Source organism: Morchella importuna, assembly GCF_003444635.1.
Source record: "Morchella importuna strain M04M26 chromosome Unknown Morimp01GS026, whole genome shotgun sequence".
NCBI lineage: Eukaryota > Fungi > Ascomycota > Pezizomycetes > Pezizales > Morchellaceae > Morchella > Morchella importuna.
In genome coordinates, this window is record NW_025763423.1 from 602,203 (window position 1) to 619,466 (window position 17,264).

The 17,264-nt window shown below is 45.0% G+C and overlaps 4 protein-coding genes across 4 annotated transcripts; 2 read left to right on the forward strand and 2 right to left on the reverse strand.

The window, feature by feature from the left end:
- Nucleotides 1-1,434: 1,434 nt before the first annotated feature.
- LAJ45_07904 (uncharacterized protein) lies at nucleotides 1,435-2,210 on the reverse strand (the record flags this gene model as incomplete). The annotated part of the gene is made up of 5 exons (XM_046117459.1): nucleotides 1,435-1,441; nucleotides 1,518-1,687; nucleotides 1,763-1,933; nucleotides 2,004-2,089; nucleotides 2,162-2,210. 5 exons carry the CDS (start codon nucleotides 2,208-2,210, stop codon nucleotides 1,435-1,437), a joined length of 483 nt encoding a protein of 160 aa, XP_045969444.1.
- An 862-nt stretch (nucleotides 2,211-3,072) lies between these two features.
- LAJ45_07905 (uncharacterized protein) lies at nucleotides 3,073-4,914 on the forward strand (the record flags this gene model as incomplete). The annotated part of the gene is made up of 5 exons (XM_046117460.1): nucleotides 3,073-3,181; nucleotides 3,266-3,355; nucleotides 3,572-3,750; nucleotides 3,820-3,954; nucleotides 4,189-4,914. The coding sequence occupies 5 exons, from the start codon at nucleotides 3,073-3,075 to the stop codon at nucleotides 4,912-4,914; spliced, it is 1,239 nt and encodes a 412-aa protein (XP_045969445.1).
- Nucleotides 4,915-6,111: 1,197 nt separating this feature from the next.
- LAJ45_07906 (uncharacterized protein) lies at nucleotides 6,112-8,051 on the forward strand (the record flags this gene model as incomplete). The annotated part of the gene is made up of 5 exons (XM_046117461.1): nucleotides 6,112-6,297; nucleotides 6,350-6,470; nucleotides 6,556-6,659; nucleotides 6,747-6,962; nucleotides 7,023-8,051. 5 exons carry the CDS (start codon nucleotides 6,112-6,114, stop codon nucleotides 8,049-8,051), a joined length of 1,656 nt encoding a protein of 551 aa, XP_045969446.1.
- Nucleotides 8,052-11,385: 3,334 nt separating this feature from the next.
- On the reverse strand, nucleotides 11,386-16,666 carry LAJ45_07907 (uncharacterized protein; the record flags this gene model as incomplete). Its single annotated transcript, XM_046117462.1, has 9 exons — nucleotides 11,386-11,578; nucleotides 11,633-11,877; nucleotides 11,935-12,101; nucleotides 12,153-13,631; nucleotides 13,681-15,487; nucleotides 15,538-15,647; nucleotides 15,714-15,993; nucleotides 16,045-16,293; nucleotides 16,358-16,666. 9 exons carry the CDS (start codon nucleotides 16,664-16,666, stop codon nucleotides 11,386-11,388), a joined length of 4,839 nt encoding a protein of 1,612 aa, XP_045969447.1.
- Between the last annotated feature and the right edge of the window lie 598 nt (nucleotides 16,667-17,264).

Here is a 17,264-nt window from a genome sequence, read left to right on the forward strand (position 1 = left end):
GAGCACCCCTGGAGTACTAATTTGTCTAGATTCTGCATCCTACTAGTGGTAAATCTAGTATCTATTCACTCCTTGAAGGCAAAATTAAGAGTATAGTGCCTGGTTTATATGATTATACCGATTAACACCTGCCCTTAAAAGAGGGCTAGAAAATACCGAGCGGGCGAGTAAGCTGGCGGAGTAGTAGCTTTGGTTTAATATCATGGGCCACCCAGCATAGGATTGCTTTCCATTAAAGGTCTATTTCAAGATCAATTTGAATGCGTCGATTCCCTCTCAACTGTTATCAATGATTTTATATCCAGGCTTTTTACTAACTACATGTGCGTGATTTTTGCTGCCTATATATAATATACCCATGTACCTCTAGCTCTACTTAGAATCTATTCGTTAGGTCATGGTTCAGCTACACGTAGCTGGGGATTTGTATTACCAAGATAGTCCCCTATAATCCGCGGACCCGCTCATCTATGTAGAAATAACGCGATTTTGCAAATAACCAAATGCTAATAGCAATCACCGTCCTTTTGACTCAACCCAATAATTCACAGATCATTCCCAGAGTATTGTGCACTATGTATAAAACATCAGTATCAGCAGCATACTATATTATTCGAACCTAGCTCTATTCCAGGATAGTATTATCGAATGAGCTCTAAATGCAAAGAAGGAGAAAGAAGTTCAAATATCTACTTAGTACAGCGAGAGGTAAAATTATTGTTCCCATATTTCTACAATAATCTTACCGCAAGCTGTAGGTGGCGAGTTCAAATCCTGTAATCTACGTGGTTTGTATTGGCGCTTACATCGGTTTTATACCACATTAGTAATCTATCAATGATAAAAGCCTAACTATGACGTTTATTTTTAATTATTTCATGGGATGGTTGGGAGGCTCAATGTATATTGATAGGGTAAAACGTTACCTCATGAAGCTGAAAAGTGTACCTACATGTTCATTCTACAAAATTCTGAAAGAGCTAAAGAATCGTGGAGGGTTGATAAGTCTTTGCTCATATTAAAAACTACGCGTTTCCAGATCTAAAATACCGGTTGAATCATTGTATCTTCCAGCAAAAAACCACCCTCACGGCATGAGGAGTGAGCAATACTAGTTGACCAGTGGCAACCCAGAATAATGATTCACAACGCCGTCATATTTAAAGCAAAGAATCCTAGGAAAAGAAACATGGGTACGTGCGCATCCCACCAAAGAAAAATACAAAAGGCAGAACCAGAAAGAATCGTAATCGTCGTGAACTCCATGGCCCTTTACGACGTGTCTTTACTAAACAAATAGCCGTCCTGCTACCAAGAAAAGAATTACCCCGCTATTCATATAACAACCTTCCACCTCTCCATTGAAAGTGTAACATGGCTTCTATGATGATGTTTGTTGGAGGTTGAATTCGGATTTGGCATTTAGTTCGGCATTTAGCGGCTACAAACAAACTTTGTCAATATCACTGATCAAGAGGAAATGACTTGGCATTGGTAATAGGATGGGGGTAACTTACTCCTCGGCCCATTCGTTCTCACGCCTGATCTGCTCCTCCTCCTCAGGGGTGAAATCGTTTTGAATGTTGAAGGTCTTTCTGATCTCGTCAGGGGACTTTCCCTTAATCATGTTGGCGACGGTCTTGCAGCCGACGTCAAGAAGTGGCTTGATGTCAAGGTAATTTGCAGCCTGTAAGACAATGTTAACATAAATGAAACATTAAGCGAGCACGGTATATAAGCAAAATATGGAAGCGCAACTTACCAGAATGATCTCAAAGAGCATTTCTTGGTCGACTTGCATGAACTTTTGGTCCCACTCGTCGATGTCTGTGGATTTCTTCCGACTGTCGGAGTCATCATCGGCTTGCGCAGGCGGGTCGCCCTTGTGGTGCTCGCACCACTCAATAACCTTTTTGAGGACAGATTCATTCACCTTTTCAATATTAGTAAACCGATGACGAGGGTATTATAATAAAAGCCGGAAGCCAGAAAGTGAAAAATACATTAGGAATGGGAATGGCCTCGGTGACTTCACCGACATCCTCAAGCATGTTTTTGATAAGGATGGAGCGCTCGGCGACCTCCTTCTCTATTTATCACGAAGTAACGGGTATTAGCAGAGTAAAGCAGGATGGCGTTGATAGAAATGATTAAAACTTACGGACGGTGATTGTCGCTTGATCTGAGCTGAGAAGCTTAATTTCAGACATGCTTGTTGTTAATGTCGTGAAAGATTTAGGTAGGAAGTTGTGAGGAGTTGTTATTGATGGGAAGGAGGTTGGAGTGCTGTGGTTGTTCGTTAAGAAGAGATAGATGGAGAAGAAGTGGTGGTGGGGGGATGGAGAGGAGGAGGGGGGTTACCGCTACCTTACACATTTATGAGGGCTTAGCCTCAAGAGACGCCAAGATAGGTTTAGAATGGATGACTCCTCCATCATCCTCTTCGCCGTAAATACTGACCGGATTACCTGGTTTCAATATTCTACGCTTCGCTCAATCCCTTCAACAAGTGTCCTTGAGGCCATCAAGCTAGCTCATACATATTTTTTTTGAGTTTTTGAGGCTTCTTAACCCAATTCTATCATCTTTGGTGCCAAGCCTAAGCTTCCAGAGCTCTGAGAGCTTCGTTGGGCGCACATCTAATTTAGGCGTATGTGACCCTGTAAACCGGACGGCTCACCCAAAAATGTATCATACATTACTACATGTACGTAGGCTTCATGTACATTTACATATAGACCCATATTCTTCGTTGGAGACTTGAAGTGTTGCTTTAACCTCATGTATTTATTATGAGCGCCCCCCATGATCAGTTGTCACCAAATTGCTTGTGGTTGCACAGACAATATTGGGTCACAGAAGTCTTTAGATCTGCCTACCGGTGTATCAGCTGTCTATCGATAGTAGCTAGATGTATCTATTTTATGTGGGTAGCCATTAATAACGAGGAAATTTTACTCATTCGGGGGTTTTCCCATCCGTTCTTTGCACTTTCTCTCTTGCCCCTCATTCAACTCTTTTTTCACTTCTCCCTGTCTTCCTCCTCCGGCGACAGCATCATAATCGCCCAGGATGTGGAGGCGCGTCTACCTTTTTCTCGCGCTCGTAAGACTTTACTTTGCCCTTTCGCCGTCCTATATTCATCCCGACGAGCACTTCCAGGGGCCTGAAGTAATAGCTGGTATGTTTTCGGACCCTTTATATCGCGCCGCGCTGTGCCGCGCCGCATCCTCAACCTTTGAAACTAACTTACTGCGCACTGCAGGCGATATATTCGACTGGCGCATCACTAAAACCTGGGAGTTTACTTCCGCAGCTCCCATACGAAGCGTCTTTCCATTATGGGCAGCATATGGTATCCCTATGCACTTGGTGCGCTGGATAATGCCCGGAGCTGAATCGCCCAGTCCAATGCTTGTTTTCTACAGCTTGCGCATTTTATTCTTCTTGATATCGTTCGTTTTAGGTATGGGCGTTATTTCATATTTATTATGGAGAGAAAGAGCGATTGATAGTTGGTGGTGGGTGGGTTGGAGGTGTCGAAGAAATATGAATATGAACTGACACTAAGAAGAGGACTGGGCTATCCAAGAGCTCATCGCATCGCCGAGAGGTCGACGCATCAGCCTTTTATTACTGGCCAGCAGCTACGTAACATGGACATATCAAACCCATACCTTCTCCAACTCGATCGAAACTATCGGAGTGGCATGGTCATTGGTCCTGATTCGGAGAATTTCATCCTCAAAAGTACATTTGACTCAGATAGAATATATAGATTTCCTAAAAGCGTATAGGGCTGATTCACTCTTTCAATAGGATGCTGCATGGCTGTCGAGTGCGGCACTAGGATTTACAGTTATATTTTCCATCTTCAACCGCATTACATTCCCGGCCTTTCTACTACTTCCAGGGCTCACGCTAATACCCCACTTCCTCCGGCATCCAACCACTGTAATTCCACTTGTCGTTTTTGGTCTGGGAGCAACAGGGCTAGCAATTTACCTGGACACTGTGTATTACTCCTCGTCTTTGGCACCATCATTATACGCCCTCTTCTCTCATCCGCTCTCTCATCCGCTCGTGATCACACCCCTTAATAACCTACTCTATAACTCCAAATCCTCGAATCTCTCTCTCCATGGCCTCCATCCGCGATATACCCATATACTCATCAATCTACCTCAGCTTCTAGGCCCTGCACTGATTTCGCTCTTCACCTCATGGACGTGGCCTCTCCAGCTTCCACTTCTCTCAGCAGTCTCTGGAATCGCGGTACTGAGTATATTCCAGCACCAAGAGGCTAGGTTCTTGGTACCTCTTGTACCTTTGTTGCTGTCAAGCATTTCGTTGCCAAAAAATATCATCTTGCAAAGACTCTGGATAGTCATTTGGGTGATGTTTAATGTGGTATATGGAGCCCTTATGGGTATTTTCCACCAAGGCGGGGTGGTACCTGTCCAGCTCCATATGGGAAATGTAACAAATGCAGCAAATGCGGTCTGGTGGAAAACCTACCAGCCTCCAACATGGCTTCTCGGTGAGCCATCAAAGAACGGCAACATTCCCCAACTCCTTACTACAGATCTCATGGGTGCCAAAATCTCTGTTCTGGTCAATACCCTTCAGCCACTGGCTCAGTGTGATACGGGTGAGCAACAGGCAAACAACTATCTTGTTGCTCCGTTGTCTGCTATCGATTTAGACGTGTTTGCTCTAGGGACGAATAAAAGTCTGCCCTTTTGGCTCAAGAAGGAGTGGGAGTACCGAAACCATTTTAACATGGATGATATGGATTTTGCTGATGATGGGTTCCTCCCAACGATTGAGCGAGTGGTGGGTAGGAGGGGTTTAGGTGTGTGGAGGGTCGTCAGGACAGACTGCCCGGAGAGGGATGATCGAAAGTTGAATTAGTAAAATGTTTTCTACATACATTCGATATGAGCATATAATTATCTTAAATTTTCTTGGGAATGAGCCGCATTTTCTTATGAACTAATTATATATGGGGCTCATCTTTAGAGCATAGTATATAAAGATAAAAACCTACAGTAATTCTTGACGGGCCGGGAGAGAAAAGGTTATCAATAATAATCAAACTGGCATCTCCCCGCTTGCCAAAACCATCAAAACCGTCAAATCTATCTGGCTACTACATGTACAGTCGTTCACCTACTGACGGCGGATCCTGTCTGATGGTTCTGTTTGCAGTAATTTGCCCTTGGCGTCCAAAACCTAACTCTTTTATTGGCCTCAAGTCCCTGACCGCCATCAGACAGGATCCGCCTTCACCCCGTGAGTGACTGTAGGTATATCTGATTTCTTCCTCTTCCTCCTCCTCCTCTTTTTTCTCTTTTTCTCTTTTCTTTTTTCTCTTTTCTTTTTTCTCTTTTCTCTTTTTCTCTTTTCTCTTTTCTTTTTCTTTTTCTTTTTCTTTTCTTTCTTTTCTTTCTGGCTAATTCGGACGATATAAGCACCATACTCTACCTAGAGTACATAGAGTACTCGTTTACGAGTACATTTATTATGTACCTATATGTACCCTTTACCGCATAGTTCCGAACGAAAGAATAAAGTTCAGTACGCCACATATATACTGGTATCGCAAGGACCAGAAAGAGCCCCATTCGCCTCGTCCCTGGACTTCTTATGACGTTTAACGAGCCGGGTTATGTGAGATAAGGTTTGGACAGACTATGGCGCGAGAAGGCATAGGGGGTGGGTGTGTCAACTTCAGAGGAACTTTTTTTGTATGGGAATTAGAGAAAATTCCACCGTCAGGCTAGGCGCTAGTACCATTATGGGAGTAGATCTCTCAATTCCTATAGATTGATTGGCTGCAAACGCCGAAGTTTACACACCTACCCACCATAGCTTCTCGAGCCATAATACTCTCCAACGTAGACAACTTCTCTAGCTTGCAATTGTTCCCAGATATATACCATGCAATCTTCGGTATAGAAAGATACAATCTTACCATCGAACCGCATAGAATTATAAGGCTTATCGGTAGGTTTATCCAGAACGTAGGCTCAAAATAGCCTTGTCAAGAGCTGTTTTAATTGGTGCAACTTTGCTAAGTCGGGTCAAGACCTCAGTGTAACCTCAAATATGCGGTTGGCATGCCATAGGCCAGCTCTTATGAGGCTGACGATGTTTGGAGCTAGCACCAAACTCAATCCTCCCCGCTCCAGTGTAGGTGTTAAATTCTCAGTAACACAGCGTTCTATTTTTTCTCTCTCGATTTTGAGTATGCGGAGACTTTATAGTAATATCTGGAACCAGAATGGAACACAGGTATGTGGGGTTCCGATGCCAAATCATTGATCTAATCTAACCACAATGACAGGAAGGTTCCAGGCCTAGTCGGACTAGTACGGCGTCCTCAACCCCGAGCCTCGATGAACTCCCTGAGCAACTACAAACCATAGTCCGCGAGGACTCTGTACGTCATCCAAAGAGTCAGACAAGTTGGTGGGAGCGAGAAAACAGGTGAAATGGGTGTATGTGAAAGAGCTCGGGCGAGGTGGATTTGGAGTTGTTCATCTCGAAAAGAAGAAAACACAAACGAATTGAGGGCGGTCAAGAAACTACATGCAGGCATGGGTTCGGAGATGGATCATAAACGTGAGTTGAGTATCTTGGTCTCACTGAAAGACGTGAGTAATATTACATATCTTTGCCACTCTTAAACTTGCAGATATGGCAAGAACTAAGACAGCTAAAAGAAGAGTATATATTACTAGCATAGGGATTTATTTGTGCAATTCCGCGGTTGGTACATGGAGAAGGGTTGTATTTTACTTGCTATGGAGTATGTTGAGCATGGCGACTTGAGAGGATTTCTCAAAAGGTCTGGGAAGCAGTCGGAAGAAAGTGCCAAAGAGATTGCAATGCAAGTTCTCGAAGGACTTGTGATTTTGCATGGACGGAGCATTTGTTATCGCGATTTGAAACCTGAGGTTTACTCCCTTGTGATGTGCTGTTATTAACCAGTCACATAATACTGAGCGGTATATTAGAATATCCTTTTGTCTTCACTCTCTCCGATTCACATAAAACTTGCGGACTTCGGAATTTCGAAGAGTACAGCAGATACACGATTAGTTACTCAGATCGGCACTCGTAACTATCTCGCACCTGAAGTGAATAGGAGTCTTCCTTTAAACCTTCTAAAGTTAAACGGAGAGTACGAAAGTTCATTTGATCTTTGGTCGCTTGGGTGTCTGCTACACGAAGTTTTGAGATTAAAGCTACCATTTACGACAGTAGACTCATCACGGACTTATGATAGCACCATATCAGGAGTTGTTCCAATTTCTAGCACTGAATTCGAGTTCGATAACAAGGCTTTTTTTGATTTTTGCTATGGAACTAATGCCAATCTTTCAACGGGGACTTTACGTGCATTCAACATCAGCGAGAGGGGAATAGAATTTATAAAAAGCCTGCTAGTTCCTGATCCTCGGTCCCGACCATCTGCGGCAAATGCCATGAAGAGCGAATGGTTACTCGAATTACCTCAATCATCCAATGGAGTGATATATGACCAACAAAAGACCGAACCCGAGATTCTACGAAGTCAGATGTTTGCTTGCGGCATGGGAGTCAGTCTTCGGACTATTAATACCTTAATAAATCGTGGAGGAGGGTCGAGCTCCAAAGCCCTTTTGCATAAGTGTTTCCTAAAGACCGAAATTGCCGATATTTTACAACGTGCACTTAAGGAGGGATATAGCCTGTTCGTATTAATACTTAAACAGGAACTTGACATTGACCGTAGTCTATTTGATGAGTTTTTTGATACGGCCTTAGTAGCCGGCGATTTAGGGACTATAAAAACTCTGTCTCGGATTAATTATATCAAAAGGAACAGTTATAGCAGGGATATTCTCTATACAACAGTAAAAGGTGGGCATGTTGAAATGGCCAAGTTGCTTCTCGAAGGGGGTGCCGACGTCAATGCGGTGAATCACTATGGCCGAACAGCGCTCCAGACAGCGGTATTAGGTGGACATATTGACATGGTAGCGCTGCTTCAAAACCAATAAAGTATCTATGACCACCGGTACATGATCTAAATACGGTACGTATGTTTCCTTTTAAAACACGATTAATGTAGTAGTCTGGTCAAGGAGATTCTGTCTAGGGTCTAGGTTCCCTCCTTTTCCTTACTTCACTTTTTGTAAAACCATGAATTGATATATTGATGTCATTTCATTTTGATTTCCTTTGCCTCCTTCTTTTTGTCTTTCTTTCTGTAGTTTGGGTATTGGAAAGGGTGGTGGGTTATGTATTCCTTCTGGAATGAAGCCAGAGTACATGTGTCTATATACATTTTCACTTAACAATTGCGATTGAAGGCAAATATAGTAGAGGAATAGCAAGGAGAACATACATCATATCAGAAAGCTTTTATTATGATAAAGTTACCAAAGCATGAAGCCACTGCCTAAGTCTGGGCTCCATCATCATCGGCCATCTCAATCTAGCGAGCCAGCGAGCCCGCCAGACCGCCAGGAGACCCACGGTCAGGGCTAACGGATAAGTATATTGTACTATTGGTGTTGGGATACAGCCATGGGTCGAAGTTGGATTGTAGTTTGCACCTTTACTCCAATGAAACGGTCCCTCGGGTCATGTTCGCTCACTCGGCCAAGCCTGGTATCTTGGCCATGTGAAGTAGCTGCGCCTTGCCCATTATGTAATAGTTGCTCACGATCAGCTTGCTCCTAGACTAGAGTAGTCGACCGTCAATACTGCGTTCTCGTAATAAACAGTAACTACAGGCACATGTAGATGGTGAATGAAATTAGAATATACGGTAGAGGCCAGGTACTGGAGGATGGCAGCATACAATTTTCATAGTAGGTGTGCTTGTACTTTGATGTTAGCTCCTGTAAATGTCGTTTTATTCGTTGATGACGTCGCGATAAGGTCTTGAGATAGTAAAGAACATTCTACTTTGTAGCATTCAAGTATCCATTAAATAAATTTGAGACATTTAAGAAACTGTTTGTATGAATTGGAAGCCTTGGCTGAGTTTTTATTTGGAGTCGAGTAAAGTGCGAAATGAACTGGAAATATACTGCAAATGGGATAAGAAAGCAAAAGTGTAATCTGAGAGAAAAGTCAACACTTGGAGAATGTTTTAAGTCATAATTAGGATTTTTCTTTTTCTTTTTCTACACAGATATGGTGGAATGGTAAGATATCCCTAAAAGATGGCGTAGAATCAAACCCAACCCAAACAAGACTCTCATATTGGAACCTCAAATAACGCCTACCCCAGAACGGTTTCAAGAAAGGAAGCACCGGAAACAGCTTGCAGGCAGAAGACTTGAAATTTCTCTAATTTTTGAGGTTAACATTTTCGCGAGTGGCAGACAGAGAAGACAGCGAACAAAGCCTCCCCATCTCCTCCTCCGCCCGAGCTCAGATCTTTTTCCCCCTTCCTCCCGTCCTATGTTCATGCCGTTCCCCCCATTATTGCAAAGCCCGACCGCGAGAGAAAAGAAAAGCAGAAGAAAGCCCGACCGACCGACCAACCCGTAACCCCAAGAGCGAAAAGACAAAACCAGCCGTTTGTTGTATTTTTTTTGTTTCCGCCGGTAAAGAAAATGAGACAATGGGAAAGAAAGAGCAAGGGCGATCCGTTTAGATGCCGATGCGGGTCTTACGCCAATGCCTGCGCTTAGCGTTGTACCTATTTACCGGAAGAGCCTCGTCAGTATTCCATTCCAAGTATAATCCAACGGCGGCCGTAGGGCGGGGGCAAAGAGGAGTGGGGTGCCTATCGGACGGACCTAATGGTGTTTCCGGTTCGGAGACGGATCCATTGGGGGATGGGACGGTTCTGCTTCTGCGCTTTGGCAAGCTTCTGCTTGGTACGGAAAGATTTGTGACTCTATTATTGAAGCAAAACCCCGACCATCAGCAAATCAAATCCCGGACCTTACGATGGAGATAGCTTTGATGGAATCTCAGAGGGGAGCAACATACAGGCATGGCTAGACTATTGGGTGTGTCGCTCGATCGTTGGGTTTCGAGAGTGTTGTCTTCGGTCGTGATGTTGGGGTGTTCAATTTCGTATGATGTTGCTATGCGAGGTGGGCGGGTCGTGGGTGACTAGGGTTTGTGCCCTAGAAGCAGTCTCTGATTTTGTGGGGGAAGCAGTCTTGGCAGCATCGATCATGCAACCTCACTCGCGAGGGAACTCCTAGACCACTATGTTAAGGGAAAAGCGGGTGGGAGTTGATTGAAATTCTCTGTTGCCGCCGTGAGAGAATGAATACTGCTCATATCTCATTCAACGCTTGTGATCAGAGCCCAGGGCGCTGTAAATTTCGTAAAAGACTACATGAACTCAGTTGACTATACGCATACCGTAACAAGTACCTTTACAGCTATTTGCATAATATTAGGCTCGGGTGAGCGTCGCAATACATAGTGCGAATGTTCAGTCCATTACCTCTCTAGGTAATTCCCATAGCCTCGTTAGGGAATCCGGCCGAAAGTTTAAATTCAGATACCTGAGCGGGTATCTCGAGTTTCCTATGCAAGAATCGTTGCATGCTCTGTCAAGTCGTTCAGCTGGGCCTGTAATGCCTGTGGCCCTGGGTAGGATTATGGTACTGTTTAGGACAAGACTTATTCTTCCTCCTCTTGAACGATGTGTAATTGACAGTGACTTCCATACGTGTCATCTTAGCCCGTCTCGAATTCTGCTTTACTGCCATGGACTCTGTTGAAGGCCTCCGATTGAAAATTCATTGGTTCGCCTCAAATAGGATTTCGGTAAATTGATCATTGACACTTACAATAAACGCTAGTCAAGGCTTGGCAGACACACCCACCACCACATACAGAGCAGATCCCCCAATAGGTGTTATCTATTCTCGTAATAAATATGCCAGATGAAGGAACCCTCCTCAACTGCAGAAGCCGAACCCGGTTCATCGGTTCCGAAAACCCAACATTATACACTATGGGCACATCATTTCCATTCTGCAGTTATCCCAGCATCACTGGATATATATTTTTCCAAGCCAGCGCCTTTTACCTGTACAATACACTAGCTCCATCCTATCAAGAGCCTTTTGATGAGAATCCCAACCATGATACAAAGGGAAACAGAAAGAAAACATTAGAAATAAGAACATCGGGGAGGAGGGGACCTGCATGCACCACAAAGAGGAAACGACTACCAAATGCCTAGATAGTTGAAGCCCGATCACTAAAAAAATAACCACCCTTTTCCAATAAAACAGAGTAAAAGAAGTAACGGCGAGAGTGGGTAGAGGGGGGGAAAAAAGGAAAGATCTAATTTACTTCCACCAGCCTTCCAGAAAAGAAAATACTTTACAAAAAAAAAAACACCTAGAATTACGCATTATCTCCGTTTCTATTGTTGGTCGTAACCCCATCGATCATATTAAGTCTCTCTTGGGTGGATTTCTTTTTGTTGCCACCCTTTGGCCCTCTTTTTTTCGACGAGATTGGCGCACCTGAAGCAGCTGGGGTTCCAGCTTCACTGGGTTTTCCGCTATCGTCAAATCTCCCTTCCCCTTCGTGATATCTAATAAATCGTTAATAAACTGTGAATGGGTTGTGGGAAGTCTAAAGAACTTACAGATCCTCGAGATCTATCGCTTTGGTACCCTCCATAGCTGATGGGGCGGCCTTCTTTTTCTTGCCTCTCTTCGCACCTCCCTTGGCTTTAGCCTCTTCTGCTTCCCGCTCTTTCTCCGCCAGGGTCTTCTCTAGTTTTTCGGCATCATCATCATCAAAGAGCCAAGTGGCAACTTCTCGAGTGCCCTTGAAGTCAACATTTTTCTTGGCACCTGGGTCACCACCTTGAATGACGACACGTTGAACCTACACCGATGTTAGTGTGGGTGATTAATCATATCAAAGACGTAAGAGCAATCCTACCTCTTCTTTCTGTTGAGCACGCATTCGAATTCGCTCCTCAATTGTTCCCCGGGTGATGAGACGGAATACACGGACTTGTTTAGTCTGACCCAATCTATGGGCACGATCCATAGCTTGACTATCGATTGTAGGATTCCAATCGCTGTCGTAAAAGATGACAGTATCGGCTGTATCAAAAGTTAGTATTATATAAAGCTAAAGAAGGGAGATAAACGCACCAGCGGTAAGATTGATACCCAAGCCACCAGCACGAGTACTCAAAATGAAGATGAATATCTCGGGAGAGGTTTGCCAAGCCGCTACCATGTCACGACGATCCTCGAGCTTTGAGGACCCATCCAACCGAAGATATCTGTGATGGCGATAGGTAAGATACTCCTCACAAAGATCCATCATTCTAGTCATCTGGAAGTATAAAAGAACACGATGACCGCCAGCCTTAAGCTCTGTTAAGAGAGCATCTAGCTTTGCAAGTTTCCCAGAGTCACTAACAAAGCGCCTCATAGACGGAACCTGAATACGAGCGTAGCCTGCCTTCTCCGAAGACGGAGCTGGTAATGCCTTAGAAAGAGGATAGTCAGCGGGCTCAACATGGTTCTCCAAGAGATGCTTTTCCTCAGGCATCGATGGGCCGTAGAGGATCTTTCGAACGCGCGGGTTGAAGAGGTGAGTTTCCTGTTCAATCACAGCACCTTGATTCAAGCAAAGTAGGGCTATCGGTGGCGCAGTGGCGGCCGGGTATGATAACGGCTCCATGCAATGCATTCTGGATTCGCGGAATACATTGGTAGACACATTAAGTAACGCAGCCATATGACCTTCTACAGTAACCTCCGCTGCAGGTCTCTTGTCTGCTAGTTCTGAGATGAGGAACATCGCATGAGATGGAATCCATGGCTTCTCTTCGTCGTAAACGGTGGAAAACTGGCTTAGATTTCGCCTTGTCCGCAAAGTTAAAGAGTTGTCGAATTGACTCTTGTGAAACGCTGCTGATGCTTCGCTTGCACTGGTGTCGGCAAATCGAAGCCATGAGAAGGCACTGTTCCTATCAGATCTAATTGATTTATGGATATGATCTGGCTTCCAGATATTCAAAATATTAGATAGCTGGAACTTTCGGCTGCCATGATTTGAATCGGGTCCTGGCAAATCTAGCCGCCCACCCTCGCGATAAACCAATGCAGGAACACAGTAGGTTATCATATTCCTTGATGTATATGCAACATCGATAACGGGACCCTCCCGCAAAAATGAGGCTGTTTCGGCCCATTGCGTCAAAGAAAATGGTGACCTTGTATCTGCCCTTTCGAAAAGATCAGGGTGATTGCAAACCTTTCGGAATTGCATGACAAGGTTCATTAAAGTTGCAGTATTTTCGTCTCCACCGGAAGCGGCCTTCTCTATGAGGTCCATTATACTAATTTTGTCACGCAAACCCTTGTAGATTGCACGCTGGCGATATGTCAGGTCGCAAAATACGTCAACTTCAATCTTATCCCCTAGTTCCTTCTGAACATGCTTCTTGACACGACGAAGCATGAAAGGCTTAAGAATCATGTGCAGACGGCGTAGTTGGGACTCATTCAACTGTGTATTACTTTGGGCGTGACTTTCGATATCTTTGGAGAACCATTCGCTAAACTCATCGTGGGAGTCGAAAAGACTTGGCATGATGAAATGTAGCAGCGCCCATAGTTCTAAAAGTGGTTAATATCCGATTGAATACAAAGTGAAAAGAGAACATACCCTGCATAGAGTTCTGAATTGGGGTACCAGTTAGTAGCAATCTATTACGGCAATGGAATCCCAACAGGGCCTTCCACCTAGAACTAGAAGAACTCTTGATAGCTTGCGCCTCGTCCAGAATCATATATTGCCATCTCATTCGCTGGAAGTACTGCGTATCTTGGACAACAAGCTGGTATGATGTAATGAGAACATGGAACGGGGAGTCCTTAGTATAAGTGAGTTGTTTTCGATCCCAGAACTTTCTCAAAACCTTTCTATCCTTTGCACTTCCCCAGTATGGAAGGGCCTTAAGCTGGGGTACGAATCGTGCAATTTCTTGCTGCCAATTGTGAAGGGTTGATGCGGGTGCGATGACTAAGAACGGACCCCAAATGTTGTGAACTTCGGCAAGATAAGCCATCACGGAGATAGATTGAACAGTTTTTCCAAGGCCCATCTCATCCGCGAGAATTCCGTTGATACCTTGCTCATACAGATTGCAGAGCCAGTTTAAACCTTTCAACTGATATTCCTTGAGCTGACAATTAAGCATCTTTGGTTGTTCAATATCGATATCACCGAGACTCGTAGGGTTCTGGAAATTCATTTCGCCATCATCCAAGTTGAGATTTGCAACGTCGGTCCCTTCAGGGTTGTTGAACGCACGGGCCTTGTCCTGAGCAGTTTGGATGGCATGTTGTGCATTATTCATTGCTGCCTGGTGGAGTGCCTCGTCGCTTTCCGCATCGAAATCCAGATCTTCAAAGTTTGTAACTGCAGCGGCCTTCCCGGAATTATCACCGGCCACATGCGGCATTCCGGGTGTCCGGACTGGCGGCTTGACAGTTTCGGCACCACCTTCCGCCCCAACTGTGTCTGTTGATCTCTCCACTTCATCTGTCTTAATTTTTCTCCCAATGAAATGAGAGTAGAGTTCGGTTTGAGAGATCAAGAAATTGAGCTTCCTTGCTTGTCGTTTGGCCTCTCTCATCTCTTCTTCCTTCTTTGCACGTTCGATTGCTTCCTTCTCTGCGCGACGACGCAGATCTCGTTCCTCCCTTTCATTACGCTTCCAGAAAGACATCATCTCGCGCATACACCTCTTTGCACGAGCCTGGGTGTCCTTGACATTCTTGTTGGTTCGAAGTTTCCACCGCTGAGCCTCTTTCGATGCAAGTTGAGCTGTTTTTCGAAGGTTTGATTGCCTGGTAGAAAGTGAGGTCTGTTGGATCCTATGTACCTTAGGAATGTCCTTTTTGGCAATATCCTTCCAAATTTGCTCGTAAATTTGAACATAACCCTTAGAGGCATGCGGAACGTATTCTTCTTTAACCACCTCTTTAATCGGTTTTGGTTCTTTTATTTCTTTTATTTCCTCTTTGTTTTCCTTCGATGGCCGTTTCTTCGCGATCTTTCTACGTTTCAATTTCCCACCATCTTCATCAATGATCATAAAGGCGTTACTAGCATCAGAATCTTGAGCGTCGAGACCAAGTGCCCCATCCAATTCCATCTGTGCGGCTCTCTCAGCAGACCTCTGTCTAGCAATTTCGTCTCTATGTTGTTTCTCGTTGGCCTCTCGTTCCGCCGCTTCCTGTGCTGCTTTTACTGCTGTTTCTGCCTTTGCCCGCTTCTCCACCTCAGCCTTCTCCCTCCGACGCTTCCTCTGCTGCTCTTTCTTTCGTTCTTTTTCATCTTCCTCCTCCCTCTTCATTACCTGCTCCATTGCCTCTTCGTAGAATACTTGGCGTGCGCGGTCACGTGATGATTTGGCGTGGCTGTCGAGTTGGAAGTGAAGCTTGTTTTGGTAAATAACGCGACGTCGCTATAATAGTTAGCGCAAAGCTTGCCGGAACAAAGGGGAACAGTATCAACCTTTCGCCTCTCCGACTCTTGATCTTCAATCTCTAACTGCCGCTTTCGCGAATTCTTTAGATATTCCACTCTCTCGGCCGCGAAAGTGTCATCATCATCAACCTCGGTATCTGTTTTATCCGGATCGTTATCGACTAGATTCATTGAGTCATGGTACTTGAAGTCCCTAAACGAACTATTTTTCTTGCCGCTACCCTTGGTCCCTGGTTCCATATCCACAGCCTCGTTGTCTATAGAATGGAAAGAAGTTGAAGTGGTCCGAGCAGCTGGGCCTTGTCGTGCGATCAATTTTGTGGTTGATTCAGGACTGTGCCGGATGACGCGATCTATAGAATTTGTTTTAGACGGTTGAGGTGCGCGAGCGTTTGTGTTGTGATTATCGTTGGCAGGTTCGTCGGCGTTGGAAAGGAGGGCAGATATAGACATTGCGCCGCCGCGCCGCACAGGGGTAGCTTTCTGTTATTTATGTGAGTAGTCATCTTTGAGGATTGCAAGTTGGCGACCTACCGTTGTGGGCGAACTTGGTTCAGGCTGGGTTCCTGCGTAGTCGGAATGATGCACGCTAGATGCCATAGAAGTTCTCCTCAAATCAGATTGAATGCTCCCCGTATCCATTCGTCCTGTAACTGGTGATGGTGAGGGTAGGGGATAGCTCAGCCTTGAGCTTTGATCGACAAGATGAGCTGGCGACTGCGGACCTCCGTGAGAGCGATCGACCGTAGAATCACCACCGTAGCTATAACGTTGTTCTCGCGTCTTTAAAAGTCAACAAAAGTATGGGAGGCTTGACACCACACACAAGGCGCCAACGTTTACTTACAGGTTGGGATTGGATCGAAGGTCTCCTATCGTATCCGTTGTTTTGGTAGGCCCAGCTATTAGAGTTCATATCCCCCGAGCGGTCTACCGGATCATAATAGCCAGAGCGAGTCCCAGTCCCGTACGTGGAGTTTAAGGGTGGTAAAGGAGTGGTGGAATGGCCGTTTGTGGGTTGATGTGGAGGGGCGTGAAGGGCAGGACTCTGGTACGGAATCTGGTGTTGTTGTTCCGTTGGCGAAAAGGAGGGCCGGTATGGCAAATTGGGGGAAGGATTGGAGTTGTAAGGGGAGTGATGCTGACTTCCCGACATGATTCTGGTTTTACAATGAACGACAAAACCCCATAGAAGGCCAACACAGAAATAACACTGGCACCACTACCACCCTCAAAGTTTGCTGCTGTTTGTAGCGAAGGGAACTGGCGCGTCTTACGGTGGGAGGGACAAAAACCGGCTACGTGAATTCTGCAGCGAAAAGGCAAACAGAAAGAAAAATATAAACGATAGCTACTAAAGATTGAGAAGAGAGTAGCGGTTTAGAGTTCGTAAGAAAGAGCGGGGGATCCAGAGACTGAATCCTTTTTTCCTCTTTCTTTGCTTCTTTTCTCTTTTTCTTCTCGATGTGAAGATTGGGGGAGGGGGTGGTTTGGGGGGGTACCCTCGGAGAGAGATTTTTTCTTTTTTTTTTCTCCCCGAAGCTCGATTTCTTTTTGGCTGATACACCAAATACGCAAGATATGACGGTACGATGGGGTATGAAAAGGGCGATGGTGGGTTAGTGGGGGGAAGTTCTCTGAGATGAATATGAAGAGAAACGATGATGAAGAATGGCGATAATGAGGGTGCGGACAAAAGGCAAGGGAAAGAAGAAAACCAGCGAACAAGACAGACCAGGCCCAACGGCGGGTTG